Consider the following 19,605-nt stretch of genomic DNA (forward strand, 5'->3'; position numbering starts at 1 on the left):
GTGTGTTATGATGGTCTGGTGATGTCACTGACATTCTATGTGGAGTGTTGATGGATGTTTGGAGTGCTGGGTTCTACTGGTGTCAGTTGGACCTAATGTGCTGGGCTGGATGGATGTCCCAGTGCTTTCTCTACCTTATAACTACAGAGAATAAACCTACATGTAAACTACATACCTTCTGGTGTTCCTGTTCTCTGAAGGAGGCTTAGTTTACTACAGTACACATGTGCAACATGACTTGATCCATTACAAGTGGAACAGAACAGGAACACCAGAAGGTAAGTAGTTTACATGTAGGTTTATTCTCTGTAGCTCCACCAAACTTGCTGGCCTTTCTGAGATCACAACCTCCATGGTATTCTCTCATTTCCCGACAGACCACAACCTGAACATACAAGGAATGTTTTCCCGGACAGACTTAATAAATAATACAGTTTACTAAATATTTGTGCATCAGCAGTGGTCGAAGTGTACGAAAAGATGTAATGGGAATTTTGTTCCCTACTGGCCTGCCCCTGATCCCCACAAACCCCATCGCCACGCTCCCTCCAACGTGCCACACAAACCCCCAAACACATGCGCCTGCTGTTTAAGGGAATGTTCAGTGCGCTGCACTGAAGTGCAAGTTTCAACTCCTTCCCACACTTTTATTTTAAAACAAAACCATTCCGAAATGGTTTATTTTTAAAATAGAAGTATAGGAACAGTAAAACGTAATAAAGAAAAGTACCACTTCGACCAATGTGTGCATGTCGCGAGTCATGTGACTTTGGCGGTTCAGCCATCTCACCCGTTTTTATTCATAGGGAAAGTGGGGCTTTGCTTCAGACTTGTTCTTGTTTTGTCCTTGTTTTGTTCTTCAATTTCTTGTAATGGATTTGAATGTATTGAGATATGTTATGTAATACCAATTACCAGCATATCCCCTAATGAGTTGGTTGATTTCTCTCTAATCAAGTTGGAATGGCCTGGAATCAGCCTAGAACAGTGGCGATATTGGGTTTAGACACAGTTTTTATGACCATCGGAGAAAGAGCATTCTATGGTAAGATACGTTCTGTACAAACGATGTCTATATCACCCACTTGGCTGCTAGTTAATTGCTGTTATTTTGATCAGCCTCTGAAGGATGAAATGCTGAGTTAGCGCTGTCAAAAGTAAAATGTGTGCAATGCCAGGTATTCACATATGTATCTCTTCTGTAGGTGTGGACAACCACTGAAGGATGAAATGCTGAGGTGGCCTCGTCAGGAGTACAACTTGAGCAATGCAAGTCATACACAATTGTATCTCTGCTGTGGGTGTGGTCAACCTCTGAAGAATGCAATGCTGAATTGCCCCTGTTAAGAGTAAAACGTGAGCAATGCAAGTTACACACATATGTATGGTTGAGGGGATAGCTCAGGTGCAGTGCATTTATCTTGAAAGCAAGTCAACGCATAGCAACACAGGTTTGAATTCCGGACTCGTGGTCCCCGGTATTAAGCATGTTATAAAAGAACAATTATAAATGTGGGTGTGGTCAACCACTGAAGGATGAAATGCTGAGTTAGCTCTTTGAAGAATAGAACTTTTGTAATGCAAGATATACGCAGATGTATTTGCTGTGAGTGTGGTCAACATTTGAAGGAAAAAATGCTGCGTTGGCAAAACCTATGCAATGCACGAGATACCTATATGAATCCCTGATGTGGGGTATAACCCCACAAGGGTCTCTCTCTCTCTCTCTCTCTCTCTCTCACACACACACATTCCTTCCACCTCTGCTGCAATAGAAGTTGACTTTCTATTCTTGTTTTCTCCCTATCCCCCACTCCCAGCTGCTGCCCCTCTCCGAGCACCCTACCCCCACTTCAGCTGGCTGGCTGCCCTCCAGTCTACATTTTACACAGTGCAGTGTAGGGTTTCTGCTCTTCCAGGAATCTCGCTGGATTCAGCCATGAAATCCCCCAGAAACACGAGCCAGCAGCTGGGTGTGGGAGAGGTCCCTGGCTTTGTGTTTTCCCTCTTGCTCGCAGGCATCTGGATTGCATTAGCAGATGGAGGGTTGGGGGATGTTGAAACGGGAGTGGGGGTTGGGCCCATGGGCCGGCCCGCTCCCATTCTCCCAGCAAAACTCCCTACTTTTATAATACAATAATAGTCTATGGGCAGGACAAACAAGCAAGTGCTGGCAAAACTGGACTGCAGTTCGTTTTCTTCCATCTATTCGTGAAGTATTCTGCATATAGTGATGAAAGAAACATTTTCGGTCAGTGCAAAATGTGTGGTTGACAACATTACTGAACAGCTACTATTTTTGCCCACTCTTACTTTGCGCATGCATCTTTTTTTTGAGACCTGTGATTTCCACTTGGACAGTAAAATGAAAGCACACACGCCCCAGCCTGCAAAATGAAATGACAGGATGGTGCATGACACGATTCCACTTTGTAATGATGACAATTGGGTTGCATTCTAAGTGCTACATTTCCACACATATTGGCATGGGATAAAAACCATCAGGACATTGCTAAACCCAATAAACAGTCTGAAACCAAATACGCTTGAGAAGCGCAAACGGGCACTGCTGCAACATGTAGCCTAAGCAAAATAAGAATAGGCAAAATGACCTTTACTGCAATATGGTCTAACTACAGGATTCCTGCAGATTGCAGCCAAGAAAGCCTTTTGCGTTGACCAAGAATGTTTGCGTACTGCGGTCAGGGTCGGACCGGCCGATAGGGCAATAGGCCATTGGCCGAACCAAAAACACAAAATGCTAGTGTGGCCCAGTTTTTGGGTACAATTGGGCCCCTTTTCTGGCCAATGTGCGCCAGTTTGATGAGTTACTTCACTATGCGGCGAATAGTTTTGACCAGTGTTACTGATTAAAATGTGATGCAAATTGTGCATTTTAAAGAATATTTATCAACCCCCCCTTGGGTATTAAAAGTCACAATGAATTCCGTAACTGTGGGGCACTTTTTTTTGTCGGTGACCGAGACAATTTTATGCCCAGTCTGACCCTGACTCTGGTCCAGGTGCCATGCGCTGTGAGCCATTGTTGATAGTGCCCACTCAGATTGCATCCTTCAGTGGTTGGCCACACCCACCGCACAGATGCATGTGTGTGTATCTTGCATTGCTCAAGTTTTACAAGAAACTACAGACCTCCCTCATCACTGACCCTACTATAAACCTTCAACTTTCCTATAAACTCACTGTTCAACTGCCAAATACAACACACACATACCCCTAGCACAGCACTGACCAGAAATCACACAGTAAACAGCACACCCCCTCTGTCATCTCACTCAAACAACACAATAAGGGCCCGATTTACAAAAACACGTTTGAATGGGAAAACACCATTGAAAAAGGCTTTGTAAGTCAGGCCCTTAATCTCCAGCACTACGCCACAGACACACAAAACACTCCCATGTAGACTCACACACTAAAACAACACCCAACACATACTTAAAGCAATCCCAACACGTAGTAACTGTTCTTTTTCCGAACTGAATCTACCAAAAGCACAGCAAAAAGGGGTCTGTATCCCCCTCTGTCCCGCTAATGAACCCTCCCCAATCTACCTTCCTTTTCAGATCCCGCTGAGCACCTGGAGGCCATGAAAATGGCAGCGCTGCGCGGTGTAACTCTCAATAGCATAGCACAGCTTCGATTCCCCGGTGGACTGAGTGGACACTTAGATCTGGTAAGAGACACTTTGAAAATTGCCCTATTTTTTGATCTCTGATGTTTTGGGTATATTGCCCTCTCAAAAGCTGCCATGTGTAATGCAGTTTTTTCTGCCATCTGACAGTTTTCACATACATGCATTGTATCTTTTGTTCATTACTTAGATTTGGGAAGGCTCTTATTTTCATTTCAAGTTTATGGTCCTTGCTGTGTCGTCATTGGGGTAAAAAAAGAAGAAGAAAAAGAAGAAAGAAGAAGAAAAAGAAGAGAAAAAAGGAAAAAGAAAAAAAAGAAGAAAAAAGAGAAGAAGAAAAATAAAAACAAGAAAAAGAAGAAGAGTCACATTTCTATATATATATAGTGCCTCATGTTAAATTCTTCCCACTTTTAGATGCTGTGCTAATAACACCTATTGTTGCAGTGCATAGACGCGGGAGAATTCTGGCTCAAAGCTCTTTATTAAAATGTGATACTAATCAATGAGGACGTGGATTTGATCTTTGATAGCATCCACATGGCATGTCCTTCTGATCCCTATAAAGAGAACTACCTGTGCTACCGATGGATGGTTGGACCAGTCCTCCGGCTCCTTCAACCGTAAGGGGCATTCATAGGTCACCTGTGGTGCTGACAGTGCCTGGACGCCATACACTAGCTTGGGAATTAGATTCCCTGATATGTTTAATTGTGGAAACATCAAAACAATACGAAAAATGGAATAGAGGCGCCACAGCTGTATTTCAACTTATGTTACTTATTCACCCACCTAAGAATACATCCTAAAGATTTAGTCATTTACTTTAAGTTTCAGGTGCACATGGGACAGTCCCTGGGCCTGGGGAGATTAGCAAATGTAACACTAAATCTAACCCATTGTTACCAACGGGTAATCCACATGCGCTCCTCACGGACAACGTCCCCCTGAAAATGTCTTTCACAAAGGTCTTCACAAATGTGTCTATACATCAATTGGTGTTTTTAATCAATAACTCACATATTCCAATATACATTTGAAGAAAAACGAAAAACAGCCCATTCTCTGGTCTTGTGTACATATCATGTACCCTAACAACCTTCAAAGTGTTTTGTACTCCGAGGCTGGTAAAACATTGGTATACTTTCACAAACAGTACAGCTTAATTGTAAAAAATGAAATAAAAAATGTCCACTTTTTAAATAGCAACACGTTTCAGATATGCTGTTGTATCCATCCTCAGGGCTATAAACTGTCCCTTTACCTGTAATCTACACCAAGTGATACAGTATCCTTAGTTATGTTACTTTTTCAAAAAACACATAGTTCTACATGAAAATGAAGATGAAGTGGGACTGACCTTCAATATTTGTTGATTCACAGTGGTCGAGACTAACCTGTAAATAAGTAATCACTATTACTAACGGCCATTATAAACTAGTCCTCTCTGCACAGAAATTAGTTGCTATAACAACAAAAAACCACATAACCAGCTTGTGTCTGCACTGATAGGCTGGGGTAACACAGAAACTTTCACCCTCTCCATGGTCGAGCGTTCATTTTCTAACCTGCTACCAAGAGATAAATAACATAAGACATGTCATCAGGCCACTCTGCTCCATTTCGGTGCAGGACTGCCCTTGCGGGCGGGACAAAGATTGATATGCAAATGGTTATTCCCCCTTTGTGAAAAGCACAGTGAACAAAAAGCAATTGCTGCAGACTCTCAAAGTGGGTAGAAATCACAGAACAGGTTCTTTCTAGAGAGGGGCGCCTGCTACCTTTTTTGTATTTTTGCAAGGAACTTGGGGTTGGTCACCTAAGTTTCCTAGGGCCATCCAGGCGTGGACCCCTTACTCACTGTGCTCAGAGAGGCACAGCCCCAGCTCACTGATGAGGCCCGACTAGGCCGAAACACGTGTCTGGGGTTGCTGTTGGCACTCTTGTTCAAAGGAGGTTTGCCAGGCATTTCGTTGCTGGACTGCCCTTGTGGGCGGCACAGAAACTGATATCCAAATGGATATTCCTCCTTTGTGAAAAGTACAGTGAACAAAAAGCAATGGCTGCAGACTCTCAAAGTGGATACAAACCACAGAAAAGGTTATTGCGCCATGTTCTTTCTACTGCCTGCTACCTTTTTTGTATTTTTGCAAGGAACTTGGGGTTGGCCATAGCCAAGCTCCACCGCACTGACGAGGCCCCACCTGCTACTGTTTTTGTAAGGATACATGATATGTACACAAGCCCAGAGAATGGGGTATTTTTTGTGTTTTTGTTCAAAAGTATATTGTAATATGTGAGTTTTTGATTAAAAACACCAATTGATGTATTTACACATTTGTGAAGACCTGTGTGAAAGATATTTTTGGAAGGCCGTTGTCCGTAACGAGTGCATGTGGATTACCTGTTGGTGACAGCGTGCTTGCTTTAGGACAATATTAGAATTTCACAGGGGATACCAATTTTTGTTTATAACCCCACTGTGTTTTGTCCCTTTTCTATTTCCTTTTCCCTTGTTTGCATATTGTTGCTTTGAAATCATTTTTTGTCATTATTTTGACATTGGATTGTGCTTCGGCGCACTATGTTTCTAAATTGTAACTGCACTTTATGTCCAGCCTGCATTGCAGGAGGTTCATTTGATAATGATGCACTCTAATTGTAGCTATCTAACATTGATTGTTTGTTTTTATGCTGTTTTACCATGGATTCAGCTCTGTGTATAATGTAGTTTGACATGTGAACATTAAAGATTGATTGATTGATTTTATACTATCCTTGAACTGGCCTATTCCCTCATTGAGCTCCTATACTGAGAGCAATTCTCCCGGCTTGATTTCTCTAGTGGTGTGTCTCACGTGACCCCTCTTCCTTTTGCTGCTTGTTTAGTTACTCCCCTGGGTCTACATGGTTGGGGACGCCTATCCTTGATCATATGCTTCAGTATTAACATCAAAACAATAGCACAGGAAGCTTTAGTATTTTTCCAATATAAGATTTTGGAGTGTATAACAAAAACTTTGCACCAAAGCAATGCTATTTTGCAGGGCGTTTGCATTAGTGCAAAAAAATGCCCTAGTGCAACAAATACATTAATACACAAGTATCCACACAAAGGCAGTTTTACACCCTATAATGAGAATGCAGAGCTGCACTTGCATCCCGTGCAATGTTTCCGTAATCTGGTCGTAGGGGTTTAGATAGTGCTTCCTGCTGCATTACCTCCTTGTGGGAGCCATGTTCTGAAATTACTAGTTGCCTCAGTTGAAGGTTTGTAGTCGCTCCAGGCATGAAATCAGCCGACAGGTAGCTGCAGATCTGGGTTTCCAAAAGCATTTAGGGTCTGATTCATGGAATTTTTTGCATAGTTCAAAGTGACTTTGCACTGCTGAAAAGTGACTTTGCACAGCCGGCACACTCTTGTGCCTCAGCAGCCCGACAGCGCCGGCACACTCCAGTTCAGAACCTCATGCCATCTCCCTGCCTGCTCCCACGCAGAATTGCAATGAGCTGCTCAAAACTCAACGCTTTCCACCACTCTGATGCCACAACCAACACGCATCTAATTGCTCACTTTAACGCCAAGAAGTCCAGGAGTCAAGTCCTAAAAAAAAAAAAGTGGGTGGACTCAGTAACATAGCAATTGAATGTGGTGTTACCATAAATTAGCATATCAAGGTGCCCTCTGAAAGAAGTAGGGGACTTTGTAACAAAGTGGGGGGACTCCGTTCACCCGCGTGCACACTCGACTTGAGCCCTAAAGAAGTCCCTATAAAAAAGTCTCAACAAAAAATGGATGGTCGGTAGAGCTGTGCCGAGGTGCACAGACAACTTGTTTACCTGGATGCCTGGGGTTACGAGGGAGAGCCACAGAGTAAGTTTTCCTGTTGTTGAGGCAGCTCCTTGCCTGGTGGTGGAAGGGTGCCTGCCATAGCCACCGGGGATCCCGAAACTAGGGGGGAGCATCCCTGAGAGTTATTATGCAGCTGGCTCCTGAGGCAAATGCCAGATAGGCAAATGGCTAATCTGCCCTTTCAATAAATATGATAAAGCAAAGAATTTTAAAACCCATCACCTTCCTCAGCAGGGCCATTTTGAGAATGTTAGCGCAGTTGAGGGATTCAAACATCATTTTGTTTTTTTTGTAGCTTAAAGTTTTTTGTCTGTGCCTATTTATCTTAGGGTAGCCAGATTTTGAAAATGAAAAACCGGGACCGGCCATAGACATAAAAGTAGGACTCGCACCTGCAGCGCATTCAAACCCTTTCCTACACCCGTCCCTCACACACCGCTGCAGGGCCAGTGCACATTAAAATAAATGCCATTTCCAGCACTGCTCCTGTATATAAATTGCAGATTCGACTCTGACAGAAAGCACTGCAGAAAAAAAGGAGATTTTACGCTGGCTGTTATCATAGGGTTTGCTATGCCAGTCTCTGTGGCGCCATCAGTAAATGCTTATGGCAGAGAACAAGAAGGGTGGGGGCTCGAGCCTCCCCTGGGATTAGATAACAGACCTCTAATAAAGGGATCATGCGAAGTTAGCAAATGTTTATTATGATCTTGAATTTTTGCATATCTGCCTCTCTACCAAAGCCGGAATGGGTTTTTAAATTTAAAAAAAACCTCTCCAGACAGAGAGCCCAATTCCGGGACGTCTGGTCACCCTAATTTATGCGGAACTGATATAATTCTACCCAGGAGCTAGGAACTGCTCAAAATGGCCGCTCCATTGTAAATTAAGTTGAAGGGACGGGAAGGAGGTCTGCAGCCACACTCTGGAGGACTTTAGCAGACCCTCCTGGTGCGTGGCCGGTGCTTGCCCCGCTCAACTACACGTTCTCAGTCATCATTCTGTTTAAGCAGGCCAGCCTATGCCTGTAGTGTTTGAAAGATCTCCCCCACCCGGGCCACCCCCAATGTCTACCCCTCCGCCCCCCCCGCCCCGAAGTTCTTGCACACGGAATGAGTTCCGGGGTCACGATTAGGGAAATCAATGCATTGCACCATAAAGTCCAGCGAGAGTTAGGTGTAGATGCAGGATGAGGTTGCCACATGTTAGGCTCTCCTGAAATAGGGGGAAGGTAAGCCTGGATCATTGGGTAGGGCAAGTAACCCAAAACGGTATGTTATGTCATTTCCAATGCAAAATATTTTTCTGCAGAATTCATTTGCAATCTCCATTTTGTGTGTCTACCAGCACTTCGGAAACTTGCTGATGGAGATAGCATGAGAAGCATAGATATTGCTCTTGCTCCGTTCATCACTTTTTTGCATGACATGGTTTTGGAAAAGAGTCCAGGTTCATTTAGCCTTTTATGCATATCCCATTACTCGGGATACTAGTAAGTATCTGCAGGAACCTTTACACCCCCCGGCATAAAATGTGACCTTGAACTTTTTGGGAAAGGGGGATATTGTGGTCTGGTGGATAAATTGCCAGCTGTTTAACCAGGAGACCAACATTCTATTCCGGGCTGCCGCTCTTGACCAAAATAGTGTGGTCATGTCCAAACCACCTCTCAGTTCCCCTACACCCCTGGTACAGTTGGGAGCACTGAGGGCACTTTACTCCTAAAGGCTACATTGTAAGATATATGTTATGTTATGTTACTTGGCATTTATATAGCGCTTTATATATCATTGGTATGATATAGAAGTCAATGGGCCTCATTATGAATGTGGCGGAAAGGCAACAACGGCACCGGTAGTGCTACCGGCACCGTTCTTAATTCTCCGCCACATTACGAGTTCTGCTTGCCGGTGCCATGCTGCATGCCTGGTCTGACCAAGCGTGCAGACCGGCACCTGCAAGCAGAACTCATGATTGCACCAGCGCCGTTGTTAACGGTGCCGGTGCACCCATGCTCCCGCCCCCCATTCTGCCCTATGTGGCAGAATGGGGATCGGGAGGCCGGCCATATTGGAACCCGCGAATGGGCCCATTCATCTCGTAATGGGCTGGTAGTGGCCCATTTGCAGGTGCCGGGGCCGGTAGCGAATTTGGCGGTAGCCAGGGACGTCATTTAGGGGTCACCAGAGGTCACAACTGCGACCTCTAAGGTCTCCCTTGCGACCTCTGTGATCTCCCTTGCGACCTCAAAAAAAAAAAAGGATTTTTTGTTTTGTTTACTTTTTTTAAAATAATGTTGTAATGCATGCTCCTGGGCTGTAGCCAGCACCATGTAGCTCTTTAGTTCTGGAGTGGCTTGATTTCTTGTTTAGGCCCCTTATAAAAAGAAGAAAAATAAGAATAGGAGTGCCAGAAGTCTAACACTTTCAGCACTGATCCTAAATGACAAAAAATGTGAATACCAAATAATGTGTGTTTCTGGAATTCTATACAATAATTGCTAGACTCATTAAAGCTTTATTTCAGGCACACTTCGGGGGTGAGTCACTGATTTAGTCTGCTCTTAAGCACCTCAACTCAGCATTTCATCCTTCTGAGGTCGATAAAAGAGTACCAACACAGGTTGGGTGATATTGGGTGTATATTTTTTCTATATAAAGCGCTTAAGCGTAAGTGCTATATAATAACACATCATTATCATTTGGTCATGGACGTCTGCTTGCATTCACAGTAATTTGGTAATATGGGCCCATACACACTGATCTTACTGATACATATGGCGATCCATTCTTGTATGAAATGTACGTCACATTATAGTGATATTGTAACCATATTTTTCATAGTGTACAATGCTATGTGATGCCACTTGTTTTGTCAACGGGTGAAAGGTCGTGTTCCATCGCTTCCTGCAATATCACTTTGGGGTGGGGTCAAATGACATCACTTCCTGTGATGTCATCAGGGGTCAAGGGTTGTGTGATGTCACTTCCGCTACCACTGGCATTTTGGTGAAATGACGTCCCTGGCAGTAGCCGTGCCCTTAACACGGGCACGGCTACCGCCAAACACGTAATGAGGCCCAATGTCACGTGCCAACTTCAGGAACAGTTTTCCAGTTTCATTGCTGAGAAGATGCTCATATTGGGGGTCCCTTTACCCTCCCTGTCAGTGCAGTGCCCATAAATATATACAGATGCTATTGTTGATGAGTAAAGGGGTGGCCACAACAAACATCTGTCACCCACCTGGGTCTGCCTTCTTTTTTCTTCATTCGTGTATCAATCGTATGCACTATTTGCTTAAAAATAAACATTTCTACGCCTCGTGCATGTTACAAGTAACTGCCCTGCCCTTTTCACAGCCTAGAAAAAAAGATCATGTTTAATTCAAGAAGACAAACGACAAAGACCTGTCAAAAGTATTCCAGGGCCACACTCATGAGTTACCCTGTTATCTGCAGTAGGGTATCTCCAAGGGGCTCTGTGGCCCTCTGGGCTCGCTGTGCCCTAGATCCATGGGCGTAATATGAAGGGGGGGGCAAGGGTGTTTGCCCCCCCAACTTTGGTGGCACATCATTTTGTCCCCTTCATTTGTCAGGAGCCCCTTTCATTAACATGTCCTCTCCCTGCCCCCAACATTGTCAGCAAAGTTACTCTGCTACCTACATAAAAACTCCAGGAAACGTAAAGTAAGATTACATGGCAACTGACGGGAAGAAACTGCAAAGCACTCAATTTAGAAACTGTTGGACTTTGTGGGCGCGCCATGCTGGTAAGGGGCTGCCAGTCGTTTGTAGGCCTGAGCGAAGAAAGGACCTAAGTGAGTGCTTTTACCAGCAAAGCCTGCACCAGGCATCAGTGGTAAAGGTTATCACTGTGGGCAGATGTCCAGTGTGCCACTTTCCCATACATTGTTTTTTTTGCAATAGCCAAGGGAAAAAGCAAAACATTGTCCCTTTTCTATTTCCCCGGCAGCCAGGGGGCAGATGAGGTGCTGGAGCAGGAGGCCACTAGAAAGGTAAGGCGAGGAAAAGGATCATGTGTGGGAGGGGCAGGGATAGGGAGTAGTGCACGGGTGGTGGCACTTGGAAACTAGGGGAGTGCCGCAGGGGGCAGGAAAGAAACACAAACATACCGGAAATGCAAGCCCACAGTCCTAGCCTCCTGATTGGCGGGTGCCACACCCCGTGCTCCATTTGTTTATAATGCTGCATGACCGGCGGCAGGACTTTTAGTAGGAGTTGTCATAGCAGCAGTGCTCTGAAGGAACACATCCCCTCTTGATGAAGTCTAATATATGGGAATGGAACCTGGATCTCGGGGGCGGCCTCTTTTAGAGCATTCCTCTCTGATCCCTAGTACAGGAAGGCCCACCTTCCGATAGATGAAGGTGAGTAGCTGCTGTCACAGGACTATGTCATTTGTCAGCTTCTCTGCTCTACGATTTTGGTCGATGGGGGCTCGGGGCCACCCCCAACTAGCATCGTAACCAAAAAATAAAACAAAAATGGAAATTGTTGATTCCCTTGTGCTGCTGGTAAATGGCTGCCATTAGACCCACACTGTACCTTCATTTGTTTTCATCCAACATGGGTTAGCACACAACGTGTGCAAATAAGAGGATACACACCCTTGCATTTTTAAAGCTAATAGATACACATTTACAAAATCTGGCAGCAAAAAAGTGATGTGTATATTAACATACACCTGTATCATTTATAACATAAGAGTTGGTCTCCAAGCCAGACTCTTTGGTATATTTATTTAACAAAAAATCTGCAATCCGCAAAGCATTCCTTACATTCAAGTACATTCTCCATACTTTACAAAATGTCCCTTGCACACAAATGGCACTGACTAAAGTTTACAGCAGGTCCCAGGCGCCACCCCGCGCCACCTCGAGAATAAAGTCCAAGACATAAGGGTGCTTCAGAAGTCTATTACATCATCTTCCTAAAAGCAAGCTTCGGAGATAGGTGGGCTGGGAACCAAAAGAGGCCCTGGAATTAATTACTGGGAACCAAAAGTGGCCCTGGAAAAATTTTCAAAGTAGCCCCATATTACACATTTTCAGCAAGCCCAACCCTTTTCCTGTTAGAACATTTGGAAACAGCACACACAAAAGGCCCAGGGTGCAGAGGCCTACTGGGAAATCTCCAGAGTTCCCTATAGGCCAGTCACCCCTGGCTTCGTGTAAGTGGCACAGTGAAGAAAGACTACAGAGGCCTTTCATTTTAATTAATAGAGGATCCAAGCCATCTGCGCCCAAAACTGCCTACAATTTGGGAATCAAGGCTGCAAAATTAATTAATGACCAATCGGACACTAATTGTTTAACAATTCAACGCTTTGTTTTCCATGCGGGACGCAGCCAGTTACCCAAAAGGGAGCAGGGAACTAATCAACCCCTGCACAAGCTTAAGCATCTTCAAGTGCGACAACCGTTTAAGCTACTACAGCTATTATTTAATGTGAAAACCATTTGGAAGCACAAGCGCATTCGATGACAACAGATCAGGAAGAAGATGCCAGTTGGTACAGAAAACCAAATATTGAGTGTGAGTATAATTACATATCTTGGAGTGAAGGGGCAAATAGGTAATAATAAAGCCCTGAAGAAGGCCTAGAAAGTGGCCGAAACATGTGTTGGCTGTGGAGGGTTATATTTATACATATAAAAATATCTTGCATTGTTAAACAATTAGTGTCCGATTGGTCATTAATTAATTTTGCAGTATTGATTCCCAAATTGTAGGCAGTTTTGGGCGCAGATGGCTTGGATCCACTATTAAATATACATTACCTTGTGACGTGGGGCTTAAGTCACAAATTTACCAAGGCCCTTGCAGCCCACTTCCAAAACATTGCATTCTTTTGCTTTTGGGTAGATTGATGAATTGATATATGAGAGGGAGTTAGCTCAATCTGTTACTAACCCCAATCTTGTGTGCCCTTTCATTTTAAGCATTGTTTTGGCACGTTCTAATACTTTAGTTACTTTAAAAGGCCTGTACACGTGAGCTGTCCACTATGTTAATGTGGTGTTTTTGTGTGTGTGTACAAAGCTCACCTGTTCGTGACCCCGTTTTAGGCCCACGAGCCATAGGAATATAAAATAAAAGAAACAAACCACATTTGATGGTTAAAAGCAGGGGTATGTAGATTTGTGGAGAAACCTCTGAAGACACCCACTCCTTGCAAAGCAACCCCTCTCTTCCATGACAGCCGCCTGCGCCAAGAAGCCATGCAAATGGCAAGTATTGTGCTTTACAAATACCACGAAGTACATCATAGATTTTCACAGTCAGAATTCCCGGGATTAGTAGAAACAAGTAACTGGACCCACTTCCTTTTCCATTTCCCAAAATATAGATTGAACATGACTCCACATATGTGTGCAAATGTAACATGCTATTCAAGATGCTAAATACAAAACTCATTTTATTTAATAAAACCAGCAGCACGTGCTCCAGCAATCTTGGGGATTCCGAACGTTTACTACATTTACTAAACCCACATTCCAACGCACCCGCTTCCTCCCACCTCCCTTCCCACCGCTGGGGCCGCAAAGCATCGCCTTAGACACTGCAAGCATGTTGTTTCCAACCAGGATTTCACTATAGGATGGGTCTGCACCATATACACCTGTGACCTGGGCAGTGCTCCTGTGACCTGGGCAGTGGCCCTGTGACTATGGCAGTGGTCCTGTGACCCAGGCAGTGCTCCTGTGCCCCGGGCAGTGCTCCTGTGACTATGGCAGTGGTCCTGTGACTATGACAGTGGTCCTGTGACCCGGGCAGTGCTCCTGTGACTATGGCAGTGGTCCTGTGACCTGGGCAGTGGTCCTGTGACTAGGGCAGTAGTCCTGTGACCCGGGCAGTAGTCCTGTGACTATTGCGGCGGTCCTGTGACCTGGGCAGTGGTCCTGTGACTAGGGAAGAGGGCCCGTGACCTGGGCAGTGGGCCTTTCACTATGACAGTGCTCCTGTGACCTGGGCAGTGGGCCTGTCACTAGGGCAGTAGTCATGTGTCCCGGGCAGTGGTCCTGTTACTATGGCAGTGGTCCTGTGACCTGGGCAGTGGTCCTGTGACTAGGGCAGTAGTCCTGTGACCCGGGCAGTAGTCCTGTGACTATTGCGGTGGTCCTGTGACCTGGGCAGTGGTCCTGTGACTAGGGAAGAGGGCCCGTGACCTAGGCAGTGGGCCTTTCACTATGACAGTGCTCCTGTGACCTGGGCAGTGGGCCTGTCACTGGGGCAGTAGTCATGTGACCCGGGCAGTGGTCCTGTGACTATGGCAGTGGTCCTGTGACCCGGGCAGTGGTCCTGTGACTAGGGCAGTGCTCCTGTGACTAGGGCAGTGCTCCTGTGACCTGGGCAGTGGTCCTGTCACTAGGACAGTGCTCCTGTGACCTGGGCAGTGCACCTGTAACATGGACAGTTGTCCTGTGACTAGGGCAGGGGTCCTGTGACCTGGGCGGTGGTCCTGTGACTAGGGCAGTAGTTCTGTGACCAGGGCAGTGGTCCTGTGATTATGGCAGTGGTCCTGTGACCTGGGCAGTGGTCCTGTCACTAGGGCATTGGTCCTGTGACCTGGGCAGTGGTCCTGTGACTAGGGCAGTGGTCCTGTGACTAGGGCAGTGGTCCTGTGACCTGGGCAGTGGGCCCGTCACTAGGACAGTGCTCCTGGGAGCTGGACAGTGCTCCTATAACCTGGCCAATGGTCCTGTGACTCGGGCAGTGGTTCTGTGACCCGGGCAGTGGTTCTGTGACCCGGGCAGTGGTCCTGTGACTATGACAGTGCTCCTGTGACCTGGGCAGTGGGCCTGTCACTAGGGCAGTAGTCCTGTGACCCGGGCAGTGGTCCTGTGACTATGGCAGTGGTCCTGTGACCCAGGCAGTGGTCCTGTGACTAGGGCAGTGCTCCTGTGACCTGGGCAGTGGTCCTGTGACTAGGGCAGTGGTCCTGTGACCTGGGCAGTGGTCCTGCGATTATGGCAGTGGTCATGTGACTATGGCAGTGGTCATGTGAGTAGGGCAGTGCTCATGTGACATGGGCAGTGGTCCCACTGAATTTAGAGAGATCCATTTGTTTAATTGGAGTGTTTATTTTTGCATGCATCATGACCATGCCGAAGTCTGAGCTTGTATAGTCTATCTTGATTGCATTGTGCATAACAGGTGATACTATTACTCAGGTAATGTGGCAGAAGGGTCTCCGATGATATATCTCATGATGTGGCAAAAGGCTCTGAAATGACCGCAAGATGTCCCCGAGACACTTTATAGATAAATACCCGGGGATCCTGTGTCTGACAGCACACCGCATCATGCAGTGAATCTGCTTCGATCTCTGTAATGCTGGCTGTCATGAAGAGCATGGGAGCCGCCATCGCAGTGGATCCCTTTGGATTCCGCCAGCTCTTAGCACATGCTACAAATCCATAGTCCATAGGGATTCCTGCCGCTCTGCCCGCAACAGAACCCTGGGTGGAGGTGCATTCGGATTCTCTGCCTGGGGTGGGAAAACAGACTCCTTGCGGTGAATCTGATGCAACGTGATGCAGATGCGGCAAAACTCAAGGAAGGATGGTTTCAGTGCGTATTCACACCCCCACAAAACTGACTGCAAGAGTTGTACTTCATCACACCGGCTTGTGTGTAATAATCAACCAGTTCTAGTTTTAGGGCATTAGAGTGACAGCATGTTGAATTCTGGTAATTGTAGTCCTATATTTGTAGTCCCATTTTGCACTCTCATCAGAACTAGGGTGTGAATGGTACCCATTTTATCGACTGGCTAAGGATGCAAGGCAGAAAGGTTATTTTTAATTCCTGTACAATTTATGAATACAGGACTACAATTACCAGAATTCAAAATGCTGTCACTCTAAACCCCTAAAACTAGAACTGGTCGATTATTACACAGAAGCCTGTGTGATGAAGTCCAACTCTTGTAGTCAGTTGTTGACGCAGGAATGCATCTTTTTTTTAATGTATAACGTGCACAGCATTTGCAATTCTACAAAACAATTTAGAACCTTTTTTTCAAACAAGCAAATATGCCCCTTCATCAGCTGCCAGGAACAGCTTTAAATTTAGCGTAGCGGCGGGGGAGGAGGGAGGCAGGGGGATTAGGGGGGGCGGGGGCAGAATAGAAGGTTTCAGCCGAGCTCAATGAAGGTGGGCCTCACCCGTAATGCCAAACCTTCTCTACGCCTCTGTGTGTCGCTAAAAAGGTTAACGGCATTGTGTGTGGAATCAGCATTGGCAGTTAATATGGGCAGGCCAGGGTAGCATAACAGACCAGTGGGCGCAACACATGCACCCCCTAGTGATGCAGCTTAACAGGTGTGAAACGTACATGACATTAGGGTTGCTGGACAGTGGACTCTCGGAGGCTAATTCTAGGCTTGCTTTGGCGTGGGGGGTCCGTCCATGGGGTTGATGTATATATAGACTGCTGGACATTGGCGCCTATGTGTGAAGCTAATGGCTTGGAGGTTGGGCACCAGGGGCGTTGCTAGGGGGGGCTAAGGGGGCTATAGCCCCTGATCTTTTGGTTGTAGTCCCGGATAGAATCTCAGGAGCTACAGCCAAAAGACTAGCTAGCCCCCAGTCCCAACCGTTCTGACATCAACTTAGCCCCGGGTCTTTTCCAGAACTAGCAACTCCCCTGTTGGGCACAGAGCTCACTCCGGGCAGCTGATTCTGGGTTACAGGGCAATGGTAGGCATCCCACTGGGGATGATGGTACGGTTTATGTCTAGTAAGGGCTCTTTACAGAATGCCTAGGGTTGGAGTAATGGGCAGTTGTGGTTAAATAAGGGATGGGCGGGTCTGCCATGTTGGTAATGTAAGGATTTCCAAGCAGTAGGTGGGCTTCAGATGGCTTATGTTGGGGCGGCGGGGCAACAGGGATTTGTAGGTGAGGGTTGTTGGTCCATGACAAAGGCAGGTGGTAGTGTTGCTGGGCAGTCGGGTTCAGCCATTGCAGTACATGATAGGGTTGTTTGATAGTGGGGGAAGGGGACCTCTCTGTGTGGCTTGCAGTGCGGTTGCTAGGTTGCGGAGGGTAGTTCATGCACGGATAGTACCTTCATTGTTCGCTGGCATTACTCTCGACATGCAGCTTTTGTTAGGGTTCACTAGCAGTGCAGTGCTGTCCTTCCAGCTGGAATTATGCTTTTTGGGGGGCAAGGACCCCCACAAAGCTGACAGTAGCTCGGTTGGGCAGTGAGGGTGGTGCACGCAGATCATGTTTGTTCTTATTGGGCAAGTGGACTGTAGATGAGGGTGGCTGGGCAGTTGGGCGAAGACTATCAAGGTGACTGCACACTTCCAGAGCAGTAACTTCCGGCTGCAGGCTATGGGGAGGCGCCGCAACGGAGAACCTAACATGGCGGCCATTTTTACCACCCACGGCACACTCTTACCTGAGGGCAGTCCTTGATGTAGTGTCCCTTGTTGAAGCACAGGTGGCACAGGTAGTTGGGGGGAGGCCTTTTGCTGGGTTTCCTGGCTTCGGAGGAGAGGGAGAGGTCCGAGAAGTGTTCCGTCAGGGAGCTGAGACCGTCCACAATGTCGTTAAGAGAGTCGTAGGGAGACACATTCTTGTATAAGCTGTTGTTTAGCACCTGCGGGAGAGAAGAAGCAGGTCATAAGCACGCGAATCAAGTAAAGAGGAGACATAACATACACTACTGACCGACCCAGCCAGCAAATAGACTGCGCAGAAACTAATATCTGGTAACAGAGGGGTCGCTACGGCGAGTGCGGGGGGTGCTACAGCCCCGGGTCTTTTGGTTGTAACCCCGGATAGAAGCTCAGGCGACAGTCCCGATATTAGCAGATCTTTCCAGAGCTAGCAACACCCCTGATTGGGAATTGTAGGAATCCATGCCTATTCTCTACTCAGCCACTTTGGTCCCTCCAATGTTATTGGACCCTAAATTATGTATTTATTTTTTTATTATTACGAGTTTATAATCACCAAAGTGATTTTTACAAGTTAGATGCAAAGTCCCCTTAAAACAATCTTTACTGAAGTGTAAAAAGTAGGCATAGGAAAAAAAAAACGAAAAAGTCAGTAGTATCAGCACGGTAGAATGAGCAGCGGACAAGGAGGGCATAACTTAGTAGAACAGAACAAAACAGAACAGAACAGCCTCTCCGAAAGGATTTGTGCTAACTTTAGCGAACCTGCAAAGACTCCAGTTCTTTGTCTTCAAATGTTTATTAATTTCAGGTAGAATGTGTTGTTGCTCACTTTTTAAACCATGATAAAGGCATTCATGGTGTTCGTGTGTGTCTCTCACTCTTTCTCTCACATACATTTATATATTTATATATAAAACTGTAAAAGAGATTTTATGGTTAATTTGCTCTGTTAAAAAAAACCTTTGAAATTAAGTGCAAAAACCTACGGTATGGTTGCAACGCAAAATCTAAAAACAAAAGAAATTCGCCAGTTGTGGTAAACTATGCAAAACTACAAAAGTATTCACCTTGGGCACGTTCCCCCGCCGCCTGCTCCCCCTGTTCTGCACATACATCTCAATATAATCTGTCAAATACCATTATCTATTTTATTTGTGTATTCAACTGTTGTTAAACCATGCTTTACCACAAATGTTTATCAGATCTTAAAACCGAGCCTTTAAACTCGAAAGATACACAACATACGTTTTGTATCACAACTTCTTTCGGTTCTATGTCATATTTCTGCATTTTAAAAACCAAACACAAATAAAACAGATTTATTTCAGCCGTTTTTGTGGGAGTGTTAGAGCACAGCCTAAGGGTCCCTGGGGCAGGGTGGGCCCCTGATTAGTTGTGTTTTCACAGTGAAGCCATAGCAAAAAAACTCCACATCCGCACCACCCTGCACAGCCACATCGCTCTGCATGGCCGCGTCACCCTGCACAGCCACACCGCTCTGGACGGCCGCATCACCCTGCACAGCCACATCGCTCTGCATGGCCGCATCACCCTGCACAGCCACATCGCTCCGGGCGGCCGCCTCACCCTGCACAGCCACATAGCTCTAGATGGCCGCTTCACCCTGCACAGCCACACCGCTCTGGACGGGCGCATCAC

The 19,605-nt window shown here is 46.1% G+C and overlaps 1 protein-coding gene across 1 annotated transcript in view; it reads right to left on the bottom strand.

Moving 5' to 3' along the window:
- The window catches only part of ZCCHC24 (zinc finger CCHC-type containing 24), a 328,915-nt gene that overhangs the window by 240,142 nt on the left and 69,168 nt on the right, over positions 1–19,605 (bottom strand). The window contains exon 2 of the mRNA XM_069611026.1: positions 17,943–18,143. Coding sequence (XP_069467127.1) covers positions 17,943–18,143 — 201 coding nt within the window. The remainder of the gene's footprint in view (positions 1–17,942; positions 18,144–19,605) is intronic.

Source organism: Ambystoma mexicanum, chromosome 8, assembly GCF_040938575.1.
Source record: "Ambystoma mexicanum isolate Mex_15411 chromosome 8, UKY_AmexF1_1, whole genome shotgun sequence".
NCBI classification, from domain to species: domain Eukaryota; kingdom Metazoa; phylum Chordata; class Amphibia; order Caudata; family Ambystomatidae; genus Ambystoma; species Ambystoma mexicanum.